Here is a 22605-nt window from a genome sequence, read left to right as displayed (position 1 = left end):
CCGAGCTCTATACCTCTGAACTTAAAAAATCAAACAGATTTCGTTAAAGTAGTTAAAGGAATAAGAAAAATAAACTTTTTTCACAAAATGGCGGTTTCTCAAAAAAATCGATTTTTGATCAAAATTTTTCGAAAAATATTTATGGTTTAGAAAAAATCTTCGTTTTTAAATCAAATTTTAACACGAGCTTCTTAAATATATTTTTTAGTAATTATATATTTAAGAAGCTCGTGTTAAAATTTGAGAGTTATCTATTAGCCTTTTTCAAGCAATTTTGGTCATCGACTTTGAATACATCATTTTGAAAAAAAAACACGTTTGGACTTGTACAAGTACTTCCAAGCACTCTGAAACGCCTTTTCAAATTTGCGTGTACGACTTCTTATAGTTTAGATAACTCTTCATCGTTTTTCATTTCCCAGATCCGTTCCAAGTCATTTAATTTAATTGCTGTTATATCTTCCTTGTATCTGGATCTTTCGATATTACCGGATACAATACTTTTGTACTACCATGTTTCAATTTGAAAACAAGTCAGCTCCAATTACTACATCAATGCGTCGTTAAGATTTGGTTTAGCTCTTATCTTAAGCTCGTTTAGACCAAATAAAGACAGAGCGGTATTAATAATTTCTTACTTCTGGTGGGGGGAAAGTGACAGATACGTCACGTAGGGATAAATATTAAATTCTTATTGAACTTGCTGAATATTCTTAGTAATACTGCAGCTAATAAAATTTACTTTAACTACTTCCTTAGGAAAACATTTTTAGCTGTTCCTTATGTCATATGAAAAGCTTATATTGAAAAATCGTTGCCACTTGTTTTCCATTTCCAACCAATAATTTCGTGTTGTGCATAAGAAATTTTAACTGACTAAAAACTGAAATAAAGTAAATGACTTCAGTAATTTTTTATTTCTATACAATTATTGTTAAAACCATCGAAGCATTGGAGGTGAAAATGTGTTTAGTTGTTAAGTTAAAAAGCAAAAATAAAAAACTCAGGAAACTAAAAGCAAAATTTGAAAATATAAGGGTTTATAAACGTGTATATGTATTTTTTACAGAATTAAATAAGCGTTATTTTAAAATATGCTAAGCATAAGGAACCTCGCATCAACTGAAATGATTTAAAAAATATTTGAGATTCAAAGTTACATATTTGCCGCTTAAGTTAATTCGATTATTGAAATATATCAACGCAATTACAAAATAAACAAAAAAGAAGTCCAAACTGAAGTAGAAAGAAGCGCACAATATATTAAACAATATGTCTCGTTACATTAAAAAACAAATTCTATAAAAATAAGTTAATATATACATGTGTCCATAAATGGACCTAAACTCACCACCTCACATTCAAAAAAAAAGAATGCTAATAAAAACGAAAATAATTGTAATAATAAAAAACTATGGAAAGATAATTCACAGTAAAATAAAAAGAAAACACTAACAAATAATGTCGTTGAATCGAATGTAACAAATTACCTGGATGAAAAAATAGTGTTCCAATATTATTGTATTTGTATCTGTCTAATGTTAAGTATCTAATTTTAAAAGCGAAAACAAAAATGTAAAAAAAATATTAAAAAAGTAGAAAAAAGGAAAGCAAAAAATGAGTAATTTGAAGAATTTTTGTACCAAAATGTAAAATAAAAAAAAAAAAATAATAATATATATTTACACAATGTAATGTATTGTAGAACTTAAAAAAAAAAACAAAGCAAACCAAAAAAAGTAAATAGTTAAATAAAGTATCATTTGTAATGGCAGTGCATAGTGATGAACTTTGCCTTTGCTCATCCAGGCTTTTGGCCCATTAAAACACCCAAACAATTTACCAACTGCTAGAAGGCAACTTTATGGAATTAACAAAACAAAACAAATGAGAGTTAAAGAATGTTCAAATGTTTAGGGGCAAAAGGCTGCACTAATGCACTGTCAAGAGACGCGTTCATTTGAACCGTCTCAAATACTCTGTACACCTTCCATGAAGGTCTTAGATTAATTTATAACACATTACACCAAATAGCCTTAAAGCAACCTTTCTTCAGGACTGAATAACTTCAGAATTAAAGAAAGCAACAAATAAATTAGCTTCCGGTGCTAAAAAATCGTTCCACAAAAGATGTGCAGGCCATGTTGTCGGGAGGAAATTAAAAGGCATTCAAAAGCCCTAAAAATTCACAATTGTTTGAACAAATTAAATTTGCAGTTATGTACAAAAACATTTCATAGAAGAAACATTGAACGAAAGGTCAAGCAAATAGCCAAAAAAAGTATTATTACATTCTCGAATAATTTGCAACATAAAGAGTTACATTTAAATAGCGGAAAGGTATATCATTCATAACCGCACAGCTGTGGAAGCCTTATTACTTGTGATTGTATGTATTTGTTAGGCAAAAACTTTAATTCTAATAATTTTACACATTGTTTTCTTTTTTTTTTGTTTTTTGTTTACAAATACGGAAGCTCGGTCTAATGCTTATATTTTGCTGCACATCTTTTAAATAATTATATACTCATTGTGAATTTGCACGATTATGCAATTGCCATTATTGTCACATTTTGTAGTATCCTTTTATGAAGGGCAAAGTAATTAATAATGTAAATTTTGTTGCGAAAATCACCGGCATAGTTTATAACACAAGAAAAAATCTCAAATGTAAATTAAATTATCAATCAGTTCACACAGGCACCACTTAACAAGTGATGTATATACATATATCATTGCCTCCCCTCCCCTCCCCTTCACCCACCATTTTTTTTTTCCAATCACCACTCTTTCTGCTCTCCACTCCCAAACTTCCGCACGACCACCACAACTTCACTTTGCCAAACAATAGAGGGAAAATGCTTAACACTGCTCTGACACTTACATATATATATTATCAGTTTGTCTATGTAACTATTGATATAGTCAACAGAGGAAGAAAACATAATAAATGCATTGTTCCAGTCTAACAAGAGCAAACTAAACAAAATTTACGAATTTTATTTACTGAATAAGAAAGGTAAGTTTACAACATTATTAAAAAATCTTTGTATATATTGGTTAGTCGAAAAAGTCTCCATATTCAGGCAATAGATGTCCGTTGCAGTTGTATATATCCAGTGGAACCAATCACATTGTGTCATACCATATGGTGTTGGATAAGTTAGATTTTAAGCTTCTTTTAATCCAATACATTTGTGTCTCGGAAGGCGGCTTAAGGTAATATTTTCATGAAATCACGTTTGCGATAAAGAAAGTTTACCGCGTACAACACATGCTGCATGTAATTACTGTTTAAGTAGGTAGGTATTATAATTAGGCTGATCCCTTAATTTATCATTCATTATTCGACGAAATTCGGTTATAAGAATAATCACTTAATCCGATATATTGATTACATAAGTGGTGGAGAATGGTACAGTCATGAACAGAGAATAGCACACTTTAAACATGTAAAACACGACGTTTATATGTAATTACTATATAAACAGAAACCAAATTGAATTTTTTTTTCATTAATTCATTTTAATTTTTTAAATATTTTTTTTTAATTTTTCTTCTAAAAAAAAGTTATTTTCTTTTATAAAAAAAAATTATTGAGTTTCCAATAGCTTATTTCGGTCTGGGCACGTGTTATTGCTTTTAAGCTCTCACAATATAATATAGAAGCTTTGCGGATTTTTTTTATTTTTCAGCAAGCTAGGATCAATTCATAATTTTGGCAATCTGAGTTGAATTTTTGCCTTTTTGTGTAGAACTGAAGAAATTATCCTTTTTAAGAGCTACAAGAATCTTTCCCCGCGACTGTCAATTCGTAATATATGTTTGTACAAAGAACCAAAAATAATAATGCCGCTCGACGTTCGGAGCGCTCGGAGTGCACACATCAAACTCGTTTTTCTCAAACACACACTTTTTTAAATTGGCGGACATGATTCTGGTCGAACTACTCAACCGATTTGTTTAATTTTTTTTTAATGTTCACAAAACGCTTGGATATCGTCCCTACTAAATTCATAATTTTTTGTAATTTAAACCAGGGGGAAAATTAAAAAAAAAAAAAAACGTTAATTATTTTTTTATTTACAACATTTTCTCATGATTCTAGTAAGGACAATAACCATTCACGTACTTTTTAAGAATAAATTGGGGTTTTGTGTTTCAGATGATCCAAACATGAGAAATCGTGTCCGTCAGTGAAAAAACGTATCCCAGCTATTTCTTCGACAGATGTCATCAAAAAATTCCAAAAAAAAAAAAATTGTTTATACACTCCACGATATACTTACCGCATGATATGTGAAAAAAGTTCTATTGTAGAATAAAAATTTCTATGAAAAAAATGTCAAAAAAAACAGGCCAGATTACCTCACTGACCCCTTAAATAATTTATTTTAACTGTGCTATTCCTCTGTTCATGACTCTATATACACATATTCTTTGTTAACCAAGGGACGAAATTTAAAATATTGAGTATGTGAGCGAAACTTAACTGAAGGCGAGGAGAATTCCTTTATATTATGGTTTTACCCTGACGCAAGGGCACATTATCATATCAGGAAAATATTCTATGTATATGAATTTCATTAATATAGCTTAAAGATTTATTGATATTTTCTAACATGACATGACTTTATAATCAAGTCCACATACGAAATGTTAAAAGTTATATCACTGCTGACTGGTTACAAAGCGAAAGAAAAACCAGCTTTGTCTAAAAAAATACATGTTTCTGCCCGAAACGATTTCCACAGTTTATTTTCAACCAGTCGACTCTTAACCGATCGAGCACAGATTTCAACTCCTGTTTCATCCTTATTAAAAAATCTTTAAAAAAATATCGCCTGTGCATGTAGTTTTGTCGTATAAGCCTCGATATGCACTTCGTCCCAACAACAACAATAGTCCTTGAAATAATTTCTCTTAAAATGGAGTATAAGATCAGATTAAGTCGTCTTAAATTCTAAGACATTGTTCACGCCTTTTTTGCTGTGTTGTAAAATTTGTTTCAAGAGATTGGACATGTAAATTTTAATGTTTTTATTTTATTTAAAAAAAATATTTTTAATGCAAATAATAAAAACAGAGATTTATTTTTCCCGAGAAATCAAGACGATTCCACATGCAAGGATTGCAAAGCAAAGCGTTTCTTCTAAAAGGAATTGCGACGAAAGCGAGCTCCTTCACCAGCCATCGATAGCAGCACTTCATCAAATTGTTCTTCATTCTGCCGCTACGGTGATGTTGAAGCGTTTTATTGAAATATATATTTGGTAATATACATTTATTGCATGTTTAAATGTATATAAAAATTGGTTAATATTTGTTTTTTTTTTTTGTGAAATTTAGTCGCTAATTTAGAAATCACTTGTCAGAAAATGAACGTAATCACAAAATTTAAAAGTTATAATATATTTATGCGGGGAAAATCAAAGAGCAATAGAACTGGGGAATACAGCCCGCTATGCTTCAGCACAATACACACAGACTTCATTGAAGAATTTCCACCGGACTGAAAGGAAGAGCGTTGTTCCTAGAAAAAAACACATCGTCTTGTAGAAGTTTTGATGGAGGAGCACTATACAAAGAGAGTCCCATAAAAAGTATCGATCGAACACTTCCGCCAATTGGCTCGGTAATTGCCCTCAAGGCGCTAAAGTGTATGAACCATCCTCGTAAACTCTATTCAACAATATTCAGAGTTTTTTGGAAATACATCGAGTGTCCGCTAATTTCTTTCGCTTCATTTCTTTTTTGGTTCTGCTCGTCGTGATATAAGAAAATAAAGTATGTACGATGAAAGGCCTTCAGCTTTCATTCACCTCCATTTAAAAATAATAATTTTTTGTTTCGTTGGCTCACTCATGCTTCAATCCCTATTGTATGTGCGACGTTCTTTTGGCTCTCATAAAATCTCATTGTGGATTGTTGTGTTTGTATTTCGTTTTCTGCTTGTCGTCGCTTCCAAATTCTCCTACTCGTAATTAACCCATTTAAGCACACGTTTGCGCAGGTGGCACACATACTACTCTGTGGCTGTGAATTCGCATTTTTATGCGATCACTGATTCGCTGATTGAAATTGCATCCTTTTGTGATTTGGGTAGCTTAAACGGAATCTTCTCTTTTTATCCCTCGTAGTTCCGCTTCAGTTCGATTCTATCCATGCGATCAGAGATCTGTGGCTGCTGTTTCTGCAGTGTTTTGTGTGCACGCTTCTTGTCTTCTTTGTTCTCTTTCGTTACATCAAAAAGTTTGTATTTGTTTGATATGAATTGTTGGTTTAACTGACTGCTGCTGCTTTTGCTTTTGTAGTTGGAATCAACCGTTATATCAATAAGGCTGCGAGAATTGACTCTGACTATTCAGGCCGAATTTCATCCTATCAGTGGTGAGATTGCCCTGTAACAAAAAATAAATCCGTTAATGGTAATGTTTGAGTAAAGGGGTCATATTAAAAGTTTCCAGCTTACCGCGGTAAAATTTACATCTTGGGAAAGAATGCTATCTATTTGCGAAATTTGTCCAAAATCCTGTGACAGCTCGGGCTGTTGTGACAATGTAAAGCCCCCCGGTTGACTCATCTGTTGTGACATGTTCTGTTGGGTGAGCGGCAGGGCATTGTTCTGGGACGCGGTAGAACCAGCCCCAATGAGAACACTAGCGATGTCGGTGGCGCTAGTTGTTGTTGACGGTGTAGTAATAGGAGCTTGCATGGTGTTACGACTTTTAACATTTTGATTTTTATTAGCAACACCAGTGAGAGAAGAATTGAAATTATTAAATAGTTTGCTGACTCCATTGCCGCTGCCGTTGTTGTTTACAGCAATACCGGTAGCTCCCAGGCCGGCACCAGTTCGGCGGCCTTGTTTAGCTGCGGCCTGTATCGCCTGTTGGTGTTGGTTGTAGAAGCGCGGAGGAATATTACTCATGTTCATGAACATACCAACCGGCACTGGCATGTTATTCATTGCTGCTTGGGCTCGTTCTGGTGAAATGTAGCTGATCGAATCGTGGTGATGGTTCCATTGGTGCGCATTAGCAGCTGCTTGATTTGCCGTTCCACTTGGACCGCTGTTCCGGGCTCCGATAGCGCCAAAATTGCCGCTCATAAAATTGTTCAAATTCTGAGCTGCAGCTGCTTGCATTTGTGCAGCTGCTGCGCCGCTACCGTAACCTAAGTTGTTGCTACCGCCATAACCCAATCCTAATCCTAGACCACTACTACCATAGTTTGACGCATTCATAGGCCCCGATGAATAACCATACTGCCCGGATCGATCGTAGATGGAGCCGGGAATCATGGCTTCCTTAGCATCAGCCATCATTGTGGTCATAAAGTGGGCGCCCATATTTAGGGTATTGACAATCTTTTTGGGCTTTTGAAATTGTATTAGGGACTCCTTTAGATTGTTCAATGAGCCCTCGACCAAGACTTTGCGATCTTTGTAGAAATTAAGTAAATGATTCCAAAGCGGTTGCTTGGACAAAACTTTAGGATTGCCCACAATGATAGTGCCATATTTTGAGCGAGTTAATGCGACATTCAAACGCCGGGGATCATTGAGGAAACCGATACCTATATTCGAAGTTAAGATTTGTGATGATACAATAAAAATCTTTACCACTTTTCTGATCTACTTACCTTGACGCTCATTAGATCGCACACATGACATTATTATAATATCTTTCTCTCTGCCCTGGAAAGCATCCACGCTAGCAATCTCAATTTCCTGATATAGTCTGGAGTGCAAGCTTCCTTGATATTGCATGTATTGAACTAAGTAAGCTCGTTGGCCCTCGTACGGGGTAATTATACCAATTTGCTCTGGCTTGACGCCAGCCTTGAGAAATCTTGTAGTTATTTTCTCCACATTTGCTGCTTCAGTACGATTCAGATAGGATGTTCCAGAGCCAGCAATTTCTTCTTGACCTTGGGTAACAAGGAAAAACATCGGCCTATCAGGTTGTGGCCACGGAAAATCAATCTTTAGTTTGCGATCTTCAGCACAAACACCGTTCTGCAGCGAGCCTTCATAAAAGAAGTTTGAGGGGAATTGCGACAATTCTGGATGCATTCGATACTGGACTTCCAGTCGAAAAGGGCGGATACCCAGAACTACTAGACGTTCGAACAAGCTCTGCGACAGACCAGCTCTGGCTGCTTTCTTGCACATTACAACTGGTCCCAACTGGCAGTGATCTCCAACAAGTATCAACTGTTTCGCTCCCAAAACAACTGGTACCATGCATTCTGGCTCAGTGGACTGCATGGATTCATCTATGAGGATAGAAGTGAATTTTATACGTGCTAGACGCACGTCACCGGCGCTTACGCAGGTACAACAAATAACATCAGCAGCTTCGAGTAATTGATGTTCAGCGGCGCGTTTCAGGGTACGGTATCGTTTTTCATCAGCAGAGCTCAATTCACCGGTCTCATCTTTGAGTTGTTGCAACTTCTTTAACTCTATATTGGTTTCCATATTACGAATTTGATTATGTAAAGCTAGGAAGCTGACAGGACTATCGATTGCTTCTCGAGATTTAGCGCAGAGGCGTACTACTTTCAAGTTTGTGCGGTGGATTTTTTCTGTAAGTTGGTCTACTGCTGTGTTGCTCGGTGCACATACAAGTACGGTGCCTCCATGCTGTTTCACTAATTGATAAACTATTGTGGCCGAGGTGACGGTTTTTCCTGTACCCGGTGGACCTGAAAAGAATAAACGTGTCACTTTTTTAAAGATAAATATTTAAAATTAATTTTCTTTACCTTGAATTAAACTTAATGGTCGTTGCAATGCGTGTTTTACAGCATAAACTTGGGAACGATTCAAATCCGGTAAATTCGGGGCACTAAAAAGTTTTGGTATGGGACCACGAAATAAGAGTTCATCACTGCCATCATGTCTGCCATGTCCAAGAAGACGAGCATATATGTAATTAGACACTGAACTGCGATCCATGGCAAACACTTTAAGTGCGCGTGTCATTCGATCAAATGAAGTGCATTTCCAAATAAAATCAACGGCAAAGTTAGAGGTACACTTAACTGGTGCACCTGCTGAGGACTTTAGCTCCAATCCGACATCTTCGCCATAATTGTCAGGCACTTTTATAACGTGACCGATTTCGCTCCATGGCTTATGAAGCTCTCCAACATAACGCAACCTTAATTCATCACCATGCATTAGTTTCATATCAGAATCAGTTTTCGCCAAGGTAAAATAGGCGATGGTTTTTTTGTTCAAGCCAACATCCCAGCGCACTTCTATGCCCTCTTGTGTTTGGGATTCTTTCAATTTCTTATCATATTCCGCTTCTAATCGTACCAAAGGTCCGAAAACTTTTTCATATTGGTAGCCATCTTCATATCGAAGAAGCACTTGAGATGGTTCCGTATCAATTCCGGGTTTCTCAAGATCTTGAAACGTTGCATCAATATTCTCTTTCCACAATTCTTCCAATTTATTTATCTGAGCAGCAGAGATCTGACGAGCGCGTAATTGTTCTTGCTCGGTGGGTACCTTTACTAACCATGGTAAGAAAGATCGATCGGTTATCAAAGGTTTCCATTGATCTTGATCCCAATTCATATCTTTCAAAGAATTTTGTGCAGCACATGGTTGACTGCAAAACAACAGAGATGTAAAGAAATTGTATTGAAACTACCGCATCCGCTTTCAATTTTCGACTTACCGACACAATAGCACCACTACTGAATCCGCTTTTGCAGGGATAAATCCTAAAACAAAAACATTACGAACCCCACATGAATAACACTCGAGTACAGTTTCCCCAAGAGGACCTTCGGAATGAAGAGTCACTTCTCGATGCTTGGCTCGCACTAAATGATTAACTATATGCGATCCGGATGTGCTACCCCTTCCATTGCAAAACCATTTTTTACAGTTATTACACATAACTACTGTGCCAGGGTCGTGAATGCCACAATACTTGCAGGCATGATTAGGAAGTTCTTTCACCGCTAATATAGATGTATCATCATCCTCCTCCTCAAATTGCAACTCGGCCAAATTGTTTGTTAGTACATTCAATTTGCTCTGGACAGATTTTGAAGAGAACATGTTTGCAACTAATTGTAAATGAATAGCATTAAATATTTACCTGTGTTGCATTACCACCAATACACTCCAATTGGGAAGCTTGTGTTTGAGATTGAGAAGGGAGCGTGAAGTCGCGAAAATCAAATTCTGATGCCTGCGTATCAGCGCCAATCAAGTCATTCTCCTCTGTATCCAAAAATGTCAAAGTCTGCGAACTAGGCCCATACGCGTCTACACTCATTGCAGTAGCGGAATGATTAAACGCTTTGATGACTACTTCACAATTCTCTTTATTGTTTTGTGGTTAGTTTCCCTTTTTCCTTGGTTGCGATTTTGGTTTAGTTATTCCTCTTGCGCAAAATACAAACCACGTCGTTGTTCTTACCAACTAATGCAATCGAAAAAGTTTCTGTCACCTTCTCCCTCGTTTTCTTCGAGATGACCTACGAAATCTTTGTTGTTGTGACGATGTCGACGTTCAAAACGGTTGCTATTTCGTCGTTGTCACGTTTTTGCTTTGTTCCGTTCGCTTATTTTCTGATTTTCTTTTGCGCGGAATATACCTTTTGTTTCCAATCGTAGTTCTCCCTATCTGCTGACGACAAATTTTTCATATGAAGTTCTCAAGTCAATAGCTATGATTTATACTTCAATCTTATTGAATTCAATTTTTTTTTTGCAAATATAATTTGCGTTATATTTGTTCGCAAAACATAAATTGTCTTCGCTATGCAGTCGATTTTTTATCTCTATTACTTCACAAAAAGTAAAACCAGGCGGTACAACAAATTCCCCCACATTTTCTTACCTTGCGCACAAGCCTGCCAGATTACTTCAAGAAATTGAACGTCAAATGAAATGCTTAATGTAACTGACAGTTGAATAAGACCACTTTATTTTCCCCGGACAAAACGATTTTTGGCAATATTTTTGTATGTATTATCTTGATGAAATTAGTTGCGAATGACGTTCAGACGGCGTGCTCAAGCTATAATTTTTTTTTTTAATTCGGTGAGGTTGAAAAACTGTGTGATAAAAATAAAAATTCTTAATTTTAATCGAATTAACCCTACCACAAAAGAAAAGTAATCTGAGGATGAAGAGCAGTTAAAGTGTTTCAATAAGTTTTCCAATGTCCAATAAATTTCCTAAATTGAAAAGTTGACATAGCGTTAATAAAATCCGGATCCATTCTATTTAAGTATTCCCGATGTTGAGGGAAATACAATTGGCTGTTTGCAAATAGTAGCAGTCTCCCTCTTCTATATTATCGATATCGTCACATATCAATACTGTTATCGAAGAACTATCGTTTTCTGCTCTTCTAAGTGTATTATTACACGAGGCGACAAAAGTTGCTAATTCTCGGGCGATTCTCTTTTGCTGTCGCCCATTACCTTCACACGAGCAACTTGTGTTGCGCAACTCTGTTCGAGTTTTTTTCTCATTCTCTTTCACTTTACTTTAACCCATTGTCTACTCTTTTCTTTAACCCATTGTCGTTTCTTTTTCCTTATGGGTATTTGGGCCACTCTATCACATATATTAATCAGTTCTGACAATTAAGAAATACATTTTATTTATAATTCAAAATTAAAACAAAGATTATATGACAGACTTTCACATAAGTATGTACATATGTCACCCTTTTTGCTATCGTCTGAATCAATTTGTATGGCTTTCTCCATACATTTCAAAATATCTTTAATTAATTCGATACTCGTCATACTCCATTTTCTAAAATATTTATATTATATTATGTATATCTGTATACATATTTGCAAATTACTTGCCAAAAGATGAAATTAAATTTTTTAAATATATTCCAAATATTAATTTAAAAAAAAAAATATACGCAAATGCAACTATGTACTACGAAAGAAAGAACACGAATGCCGAAAAACGTCGCAGCGAACTGCTACGAATGAGAACACAAAGCGAGTTGCTGAACACTGGAAACTCGGCGCGATTCTCCTCTCCTCGTCGCTCCCTCGCCTATAAACCAAGAGTTGCCGAGACAAAAGTTGCTGCGTGTAATAAGCGAGTAACAAAGTTAATAAAACAAGTTTAGATCGCATTCATACAAGTGCATAAATCACCGATTTCTGATTAAATTACTTTAAATGTAATTAAAGAGTATTGGAATTGATCCAATTGCTGTACGTAACATGTCTTCAAAGTCGATTTATTGCAAACCGTATAAAGATGATGAAGAGGAAATAAAGACCAGTGAGTATAGTAATTACAATAAATTACTTAATTTATAAAATTATAAAACTCATATTGTTTAAAGGTATTAAGCGACGCAATAGATGGACGGAAGATAGCGAGAGGTTATTCCTTCAGTTATGGAGGGACAACTTGGACGAACTGCGCGCTTGCAAGAAAAACAGTCACATTTTGATGGAAATTGTTGTGGAAATGGAATTGCAAGGTTTTAAATACAGCTTAATAGAAATGAAGACAAAGATGCACAATATGACTTCGAAGTACCGGTAACTTTTTAAACACTTACATACATATATACATATGTATATATACACTTCTGGACTAATTTTCTAAATGGAAGGATATATTTATCATTGTAGAAGGGAACGTATTGAAGTCAGAACTACAGGAATACCATCGCTTTGGGAACATTATGACGAAATGGATTCGTTAATAACTGAGTATGAAAATGACCGCCGCAACTCTTTGGACATTGACCACTCTAACGGTATGTCAAATAGAACGCAACATCACAGGGCTCCGTTTGGCTTCAAAACATTTAAAAAAAAGTCTTATATATTATTAATGAAATTTATCTGATGAAGTCCAATTTTTTTATTTCAGTCAAAAAAATAAAATTTGATCACGAAAAGCCATTTTTGATGCCTGAGAAGAACCACAATACACGCAGAGATTCAAAATCCTCCTGCAATGATAAAAATTTCGATACTCTAAGTGAGAGCGATAACAGTGTGGAAAAAAATGTTGGCCATAATGGTGAGGATACGGCGGAATTGAATAACTTTTCTATGTCGGTGCGAGAAAATTTAAAGTCCACAAAAAATTCAGTATGTAATAATTACTGTTCAAAGGTACAAAACACAAACCGATCCATTGTAGTGGAAACAAACGGACATGATGATATGGATTTATTTTTTTTAAGTATGGCTAAAACAGTGAGGAAGCTTCAACATCACGTACAAGTGCATCTTAAGAGAAAAATTTGTAATTTAGTTTTTGAAGCTGAATTGAAAGACTTAAACCCGAATAATGTCGATGGTAACGATTTGTAGATTACAAGTTAAACGCAATTTATAGTATTAGTTTTTCAATATATCACAAAAGTAACTGAAAATGTTTATGTACATAAATATATATGTACATATATTGGAAATCATATATATGTACATATACATACATATGTATATGTATGTCAAATATTCGAAATACCTCTATTTTTTATATTGAATTGCATTTCATAATAAATTTAAGTCACATTCATCAATTTGAAATCCACTAATTTTATACTCATAATTTAATTGGAAATGCTTATTTAAATGTTTACGATAAAAAAATTGATTTTATATTTATATTAATTTTATTTTTAAAGTGTGAAACTTGAATGTAAAAGCTTTTTAATTTCTTACGAAGAAATATTTGCTTAAAAAAATAATGAAGTGAAAATTAAGTTTTACCATGACACTTTAGCCTTAGTACCACACCTTTAGGTACTATCGATGTTCACATCTTTTCACAGTTATTGCATTACTAGTTAGCTGAGATTTGTACTCGTACTATCAGCAAGTTGCGTGCTGATTTTCAATTACTATGTTAAAAATCACAAATAAAAAACGTTAATGCTTAAAATATATTTCCATTAAATAAATTGAAAGCATTTATAAGTCAATTAATTTATTTTACTTTACTTCTTAGAGTTTCGTCCCTTTTTGTGTTTGACAAAACTTCACTCCCTACACTCACATAGAACATTAAGATTGCTAGCAAAAATGTTTTTAACTTAAAACTACATTTACTCCACACATTCAATAGCCAGATTGGATTGCGTGTCTATTACCAAATAATATACTCAAAATTAAATCAAATCAGTTATTCGACGATAAAAATTAAAGTTTAATGAATTAGATTATCCATTTACAGGATGTCATAGAAACATATATCACAAAATGTATTAACTATCCCTATTTGTTGGCATATGTACATATGTACATATGTTGATATTTGTGGATGCCATGGAAGTATACATACTATACATATACATATTTCGACTGTCGTCTGGACATACTTACCTTCATCTAATTGAATTCATACTGTAATAAGATTAATCCAAAATGCGATCCTTTACATTATACTCCCGACCCTGCAAACATTATACTCCCGACTTGAATAGATATTTATATACTTGCAAATGATGGTGATCAATATTCTGCTAACGGATAAACGTGGCGATCACTATTATTACAAACATATGGACATACGAGGTATGTTCAAAAAGTATCGCGAATTTTGAATTTTCGCGGGTTACGAATATTCGAATTTCGAATTTTTTGTGGCGTTATGTTGGTACTCAAGTCTCTAACTTATGCCGACAAGCTCGGCCATTTTGAATGTTCATTTAATTGTTGACAGCTGCTTTGCTTGCACGTTTTTTTGATCGTCTTCGATTTTACCTATCAAAAAAATTGCCCCACGATAACGCCCCTGCTCACACATCGTTGCTTGTGCGCGACTTTTTGGCCAAAAACAACACACTAATGATGCCGCAGCCACCGTATTCCCCAGATCTGGCCCCCTGTGACTTTTTCTTGTTCCCTAAACTGAAGAGGCCCATGAAAGGACGACGTTACGCTTCTCTTGAGATAAAAACCGCATCGAAGGAGGAGCTGAAGAAGATTAAAAAAAAATGATTTTTTGAAGTGCTTCGAAGTTTGGAAAAACCGTTGGCACAAGTGTATAATATCTCATGGGGATTACTTTGAAGGGGACAAAATAGATATTCATGAATAAATAAATAATTTTTGAAAAAACACAAAATTCGCGATACTTTTTGAACACACCTCGTACTTATAAGGGTATGACATCTGTTCGTAGGTTTAACGGTATCAAAAATACATAACTTCCTTCTTGAAGTTTTCACATATTTTAAAAGTTTGCTTTGATTACATTCATATGTTAGTGCATTCGGTATATTAGGTTTAAATGATTAATTAAACAAGGCTCATATAAGTAATGTAAATCAAACCCAACTCCCCTGACACATTAGAATGTACTTACATACATACATACATATGAATCTAATGTGAAGGAAAAAGCAGTCACCTCCAAGTAAATGAACAAAATCATTTGTTACGGGAAAATCACTTCCAATCACAACACCGATTGCTATGCTGAGAATCATGTGGCGAGTACTCGTGCACTCGCGTTCTCGGCAAACAGCATGCTCATGTTGGCTCTCGCATCATCACACACGCGACACACTTCGTCCGCCTCCAAACGCAACAGTAGCTTTCCGATTGCATACACAAATACACATTCATATTCTATGTACGAGCACTCGCTATCGCTTTTATCGTTGCGTTTAGTTAACTTGTAATACAACTCCCCGTCAACGAAGTGGTTCTCTAAGTAACTTAGCTTTAGAATACAGGGTAAATCATTCTGGGTATGAAACATGATTTCGTGAACCAATTTGCGACAATATGACAGCTCCTTGTATCCATTGATTAGGGTATCTTAGGAAGAAAATCGGATAAATGCGCCTAGATATTTATAATACTAATATCGCAGCTTTCCAACATATCACCGTTGATTATTTACTGAGAGAAACATACCAAGTTTTGGGAAGTCGCGTCGTAAATTTCAGTATCCGGAATAATTAAAGCTCTGTTTGCACATTTCCGGCGGCAAAAAATGGCGAGAAAAAATCGAGGAGCTATTTTGACACCCTGTATGTGTCGCATGTCGAACTGCATGAGTTACCTTTATTGCTTTCTACAATCGCACAGTGTTGGTTTTGTCTTTATGTATTTGCTTATTTGTTGCTTTTGTACAATCGCTTTTAATATACACAAACATGCTTACGCAGATATGTACACAATATTTTGCATTTATTTTATGTTTTTACTCATTGTTACGAATTGAAAGAAGTTTCAGTTGCCGCGGAAGTCTCAAAGAGCTTGGATGTGTCGTGGACTCGAGTGTGATTTTATTCGTTGTTTAAGGTTCGTCGGTTAATTTCTTAATTATTTTTTTATTTTTTGGCATTTGTCAACAACTAAACCAAAACGCGACATCGACCTCAAAATATTGTACCTAAATACATATGTATGTACATACATGCACACGAACTTACAAATATAGGGTTGTGAAGTGAAGCAAATGCAAAAGCGATATACTTACATATTAACATAGAAGAAAAATACACAAAATAGCCACACAAGTATTACTACGAATTAATGATTTTGTTGGAACTGAACGCAAGTGCAATTTTGTGCATACATGTACGTATTAATTATTGTAAGTTTTTATATAAAAATCATAGTGGTGCACCGCAGCAATTAACACAGATATGTAAAGTTCATACAAACACACAATATATTTGATACTATTACCAACCGCCAGTTGTGATTCAAAAAAAGTTACGTCTACAATATATTGTCATACTGTGTAAATACTTAGTGATGCGCGATTAATAAGTTGATGCTGCCTAAGAATTAAAATTCACACATATGCACATTGCATATATGTATGTACATATTTATAAACATACATATGAGTTTATATTTATTTTTGCATAAGTGCGTCTACATAGTGGTAGAATTTGAACGAAAACATATGCAGGCTCCAAATATTCCCAGATATTTAACTATCGGCTCGGCGGCGCAGATCTTTTAATCTTAATTAAAAGGTATCCCCAATGGCCGGGTAACAAATGGTGCTTTTAAGTGCTATTGAAACGGAGCTTTCAGAAAGGTAAATGTAATAATACTCTAATGTGATCCCATATCCCATAAGGGAAGTGTGGGGCTAAAGTAATAATAATACTAATTTTTTCGCAATTATAGCCAAAGTGCTGATATGAACAAATATATACTATGTATGTACATAGTTACATGTGCATAAAGTTCTTAAAGAAACGGAAACAAGCGATAGAATATTTTATGGAAAGATGCCAATTAGTTGCTATTGGAAAAATGTTACTAGTTGCTAAAGATCTATCTTAACAAATACGCAAAAATGTTCGAATACTTTAATCTCGTGGTTACAACAAGTTTTAAGCCGCGTATGTATGACTGTATGCACTTAGAAATTTGCAATAGCCTACCGATATGCGACCACATTAACGAAAGCCCCTTGATCAACAACAATAAGTGAGTCTAAGTGGTTAAAAATTTTTCGCTATTGGATTTTGACAAGAATTTTTAGATAATATGCCCATAGCACTTTTTGGAAGAGTAGATCGTCGTAACTACTAGTACATAGAAATGAGTGTACGCATATTTCTCGACACATAAGTATGTACTTATGTACATATGTATGTATCATACAAACTCTTTCTGCACACACTTAGGCAGCCGAAAATGATGTCATACTTTCCACTACTAAGCCGAACTTTTGCGATCTTTTCTAAACGCTTTACTTTGACTTCTTCATACCAACAATGCACATGAGTTGTAAATTCATGATATAAATATATATGTATGTACATATGTATACATAAATAAGTATACACCTATACACTTGAACTGCGTTTTACGCAGCTAAATTATGTAGTTCCGAAAGCCACAGAAAAATCAAGCATTGGCCTCTAATCAATTAAAATTCAGCTTTTACGCAGCCATAAACAAAAGCCAATAAGGTAACGAATTTTGCAGACATTTGACCGATTGAAACGCTAATTGCGGTGAACTTCAGTGGCTCTGCCATGTTCGTGGGATCATGATTCATGATATGACTTTCACATATGCATGTATGTACATACATATATATAATACCTATGTATGTGTTGTGATATAAGCTTGATATGAATGTGCTTCTAAAAGGCTTATCTAGTGATTTTATCTCGACATAGACAACAGATACCTCCACGCATGATACAATTACATTTGTTATGGAACTTCCTTGTGCTGCTCATGAAGCAATCTAACAATTTGCTGTTTGTAAATATAATAAAACTTTTATTCATCCCAAATAAGAACCTTGATATTACGCTTCATTAAGCAAAGAATCTTATTTTACTCTCCGAATATGCGCAGAGATATTCATTTGTTAGTTACTGATCTAACTTCTCCACCCTTAGCTGAGGAAACACTTTGCATGCTTCTCCAAAATTCGTTTTGTATAAAGTAGAAACAGATTTCAAATTTAAAAAATTGTGCTAAGGGACCATGTCTTCAAATCTTTTAATAATTTCGGAAATACGAATCCAAGGATAAGAGAGTTTTCTGCCAAGAAAGTCTGACTTTGTTTTATTTTGTCTACGTATACTCGTACATGTATTTATACTATACCTTTGTGTAATAGAGGACACCCCTTTTGAAGGAAATACATACAATATTATACCAGTAAAGCAGATGTAATCGTAAAATTTACAGAATACTTCAAATTTGTAGATCCGTTGTGATTTCAGTTTCTTCGTGGAATTATTTTAAACCATTTAGCACCTTATTTTTCAAGAAATTTATTAAACGTTTAATATTTTTGCATAAACCTGAGAGAAGCTCCGTAGATTTAGCAGACGTATCTCAGCTGAGTACCTTAAGATCTGATTTTAAATATAACCGAAACATCATCCTGCTAAGAAGACCCGCACTAAATCCGTATTAAATTAAATAACTATTATTTGACTATTTAAAAGTATTATATGCATGTACATATGTTAGTTCTAGATTCTGACATAAATTATGAACTTTATTTAAATTAATGTGTTTGTTGTTCATAAACAAATTTCCTTTGAATCCGATGAGTTTCTGAAATGCCTTCGACTTAAACCATATTGTTCAATTCCCAGGAGTTGATTAACAATTTAAAGTTTTACGTCCCCTGACAGGTGTTCTTCCAAGGTCAAATCCGCTCCGTTTAAATGCTCTACTCCGTACGATTTGTTGGTAAAACCGTAAATATGTGCAATCACCCATATTTTAACTTATAGATTATTGTGTGTATATGTACATATGTAGATATGAATATGTGCATATGTGTTTAATGGTGTTGACGGTCTGGGAACTGCTGCACATTCCATAATTACCACACATTCAAATTTCATATACGGTCAAACCTCGGAAAATAAATCAATGAAATAAAATTAAAATTACGTGGCTTAAGGCAAATGTACTTACACACGAACACATATTCCTATGTATAGATATGAATGTAGGGATATGTATCCATGCATGTATCCACAATGAATCTTCGTCTAACCAAATAGTAGTAAGGTTACAGATGTTTGTATATAGGAATGAATCCTGGAACTGTGGAGGTATACATAGCTAATGGCGGCCTCGGCCTTAATTGGCGCCTTGTAGAAGTCTCCATTTTTCAGGTACCCCGAGAGCATGCATTAAAGGCGAAAGCGTTTAGCTTCACTACTGGTTCGCGCTTGTGTTCTATGGTTCCCATTGCATTACTATTTATGTTGCAAACTATCTAATATTGTACCATACTCGGCAGCTAACAAAAATAATTACATTAAGATAGAACTCTAAAAACCAAACTATTTGAGGTTTTGAACTTTTGGAAGCTTTTCATCAAGCGAGAGAAAGTTCTTGGATTGATAGAGTATGCTTTATTTTTTCTTTATGCCGCATTTCTGATTTATCCTTTCGATATATTTGTTTAAATATTTCTTACCGCTATTACAATAGTTTCGCTGTCATAGGCTCCCTCACCAAACACATATGAATGTACAAACATTTCTGTGCGAGCATGTGTATACATATGTATATGTATGTAAGTATATGTTAGCGAAGTTCGTGGTCAGTCGGTTTGAGAGTTTGTATGTCATTTACAATTACCCCTCAACTCCCACACTATTGACATTTCGGAGTGGCGGAACTATCCACGAGTGTCATTCCTTTAGGTGCCATCAGAATTCAATGTTCACGATTTCGCTTTCGTTTGATTGGTAATGAAATTTCAAAACCAGGGTTAGCTGAGTGGCGGAACAAAAACAACTAACAACGATTAGCCACCATCCAACGCCATTGCTCCCGCGACCTGAATATGCCCTTTACGACTTCATTAAGTCGCCACCACAAACTGGGCCTAAGTGGAGGAACACAATCGGTGGAATGTTGTGTTGGCGTGTGGTAAATTGGTTTGTTGATAGTGGATTTATTATTGTATTGCATCCTTTTTGCGATATTTTGTTTTTTGTTTTTTATAGTTTCGCTGTCGTGTTACTTGTAGGCGGACAATGAACATGAACATGAATAAGATTGACCCCTAAGGGGAATTCAAAATTGTTGCACGAACACATACCGTTGCTAGTAACTCAACTACTATAAAGCTATACTATATATTTTATGGCTCATGTGTCGAGCTTCACATATGCTCAAAGTGGAGTGTGTATTCGTTTAGAGCTTCGTCGAGTGAACGAGAGGGTTAAAAAGACATCTTTTACCAAAACAATTTTCAAATATTTTAAAAATATTATTTAAACTTTGGTTATCTTCGGTTATTTAATTATGGGTTATTATCGGATAAAATTCGAGTTAAATAGCACTCTTCTAAGTTCTAATTTTTAATAAATAATAATAGTCATCCCAAATACTTGGTGTTAACATCTTTAAACGATGGTAGACGGAGCTTTGCTGTTTTTTTTTTTTTTTGTGTGTCAGATGTTGCGCCAGCTTCGATTAAAGCGTTGACCACGGGTGTACCGTCGCAGCCAAAGCACTTAAATGCAACACTTCAACTTCAATTTGTTGTCCCACCACACTTCACTTCACCCACAGCTGATCCAGTCACATAAGAACTAGCCGATTTATTTTGGGTGATGTCAACTGCTTTGCTGTTTGGCCTTCAGTTGCTCGCCTCGAATTCAAAACTCTCCATTTAATTAGACTTGGGGTTTTCTTATGTTTATGTGTGTTGTAGGGTTTTGATTCCCAGCTGTGTCTTCATATTTACACCTTTACATAATCACATGTTCTGAAGCAAACAACGCCATGTATTTCCATGAATTGCGCCATTGTATATATATGTACATACATACATATGTATACACTATTTTGTGTAACTATACATAAGTATTTGCCACCTATGAGCTGTTGGCGCGGAAGCGGTGTTTATTTATGTAAAATAAGCAAATCCTCTGTTGTCACCGCAGTGATTTGTTTTGCTAATTAAATTGCACTTCAGTCCCTTTCCATACTCGCTACATTCAACCATTTGTACATAGTCTGTTTACATCTGCAAATACGTACATACATATGTATAGATACTATGTGTTCTCCAAATGTCAAATGCTGAAATGTGTGAAAATTAACTTCATATTATTTTAACAAAGCAAAATGCCCTAATGGCTAATGTGTCATTTGCGTGGAAACTTAAATATTGCTTACACACTGCTATATAAGTATGTAGGTCTGCACCCGACCGCGAAACAGGGGTACTAAACGGTCACCTGATTTCGCAGTGATAAAAGTCGACTTATGCGAGGAGAAGTAGCATTGTGTTAGTTTATTCTTCACAGGCAAAGTGACATTACTACCATCTTTTGACCTTTTACAGTTTTTATTCCGAAATTTATAATTGTGAACCACCCTTTCTCTCCATTCTTTTGACTTGGCATCTGATCTTTTGGAGCCGCTTTATGATCAGTTGAGTGAATACGTTTTAAGCTGCTAACTAGAAGTGTATTCAGTGGTTTAGAATAGAGTACGAAATAACTGTTCATTATTCACTTCTACTTTCCTTAATTATTTATTCTTTTATATGTATGTAATGTATACATACGTGCATCGATATTTTTTTGATAGCTGACAAAAGAGACAAACTGGAACTTTTATCTAAATTGGTACTACATATCCGGTTGACATTTGGTATACGTTTGTTTTCGAATATGTGATTTTTATATACATATTTTATGTACGTACATATGTATGTATGTACAAGTATGTATTATTTCTTCATGACTTTTATGCGAATTTCTTAACCAGTTCATAGGAATTTCTTTGCTGTATAGAGCTAGAGAGAGTTCCTCTTGGCTTGGGGTTAAAGAAGTTTTTGATTGCACCTAAAAAATATGCAAGTCTAATCTGGAAATATTTTGGTGTTACCCGCATTTACTAGAATTTGTGCACAGAAGCTAAAAGAGCTGAATCGTTTGCGAAATAAAAGAACGAGTTACCGTCTCTGATAATTTAATTGTCATTATTTTAAACCCATGTATATGTATATACATATATACATAAATATATGAGCATGAATGAATGTTCAAATGTATCTCTCAATGCGTACACGTAAAGTAGTATCTCTCAAGAAGTCACCGCTCCGAATGACTCATATTGCCCGCACTCGTCTTGCCGTCA

General features: G+C 34.8%; 4 protein-coding genes across 10 annotated transcripts in view; 3 read left to right on the top strand and 1 right to left on the bottom strand.

Annotated features, from left to right (window-relative positions):
• The window catches only part of LOC105231382 (poly(A) RNA polymerase gld-2 homolog B), a 108639-nt gene extending 105650 nt beyond the window's left edge, over nucleotides 1–2989 (top strand). For all 4 annotated transcript variants that reach the window (XM_049455028.1, XM_049455025.1, XM_049455027.1 and 1 more), the window contains exon 11: nucleotides 1070–2989. The gene's annotated coding sequence lies outside the window, so the exon portion shown is untranslated. The remainder of the gene's footprint in view (nucleotides 1–1069) is intronic.
• Nucleotides 2990–5025: 2036 nt separating this feature from the next.
• Nucleotides 5026–11016, bottom strand: LOC105225488 (regulator of nonsense transcripts 1 homolog). Its single transcript, XM_011203969.4, has 7 exons — nucleotides 10875–11016; nucleotides 10128–10658; nucleotides 9699–10063; nucleotides 8773–9629; nucleotides 7645–8712; nucleotides 6473–7578; nucleotides 5026–6401 (listed from the first exon to the last, which is right to left on the bottom strand). Exons 2-7 carry the CDS (start codon nucleotides 10305–10307, stop codon nucleotides 6333–6335), a joined length of 3645 nt encoding a protein of 1214 aa, XP_011202271.2. The 5' UTR covers nucleotides 10308–10658; nucleotides 10875–11016; the 3' UTR covers nucleotides 5026–6332.
• Nucleotides 11017–11562: 546 nt separating this feature from the next.
• LOC105225489 (uncharacterized) lies at nucleotides 11563–13961 on the top strand. The gene is made up of 4 exons (XM_011203971.4): nucleotides 11563–12295; nucleotides 12360–12561; nucleotides 12655–12782; nucleotides 12899–13961. Exons 1-4 carry the CDS (start codon nucleotides 12235–12237, stop codon nucleotides 13345–13347), a joined length of 840 nt encoding a protein of 279 aa, XP_011202273.2. The 5' UTR covers nucleotides 11563–12234; the 3' UTR covers nucleotides 13348–13961.
• Nucleotides 13962–16197: 2236 nt separating this feature from the next.
• The window catches only part of LOC105225492 (phospholipid-transporting ATPase ID), a 45313-nt gene continuing 38905 nt past the window's right edge, over nucleotides 16198–22605 (top strand). The window contains exon 1 of one of the 4 annotated variants that reach the window (XM_049455024.1): nucleotides 16198–16293. The gene's annotated coding sequence lies outside the window, so the exon portion shown is untranslated. Of the gene's footprint in view, nucleotides 17045–22605 lie in introns of all 4 variants that reach the window. The other 3 variants (XM_049455022.1, XM_049455023.1, XM_049455021.1) reach the window with 3 other exon arrangements.

Source organism: Bactrocera dorsalis, chromosome 4, assembly GCF_023373825.1.
Source record: "Bactrocera dorsalis isolate Fly_Bdor chromosome 4, ASM2337382v1, whole genome shotgun sequence".
Classification (NCBI taxonomy): Eukaryota; Metazoa; Arthropoda; class Insecta; order Diptera; family Tephritidae; genus Bactrocera; species Bactrocera dorsalis.
Note: the sequence above shows the minus strand (reverse complement) of the source record. Positions and strands in the feature narration are given on the sequence as shown.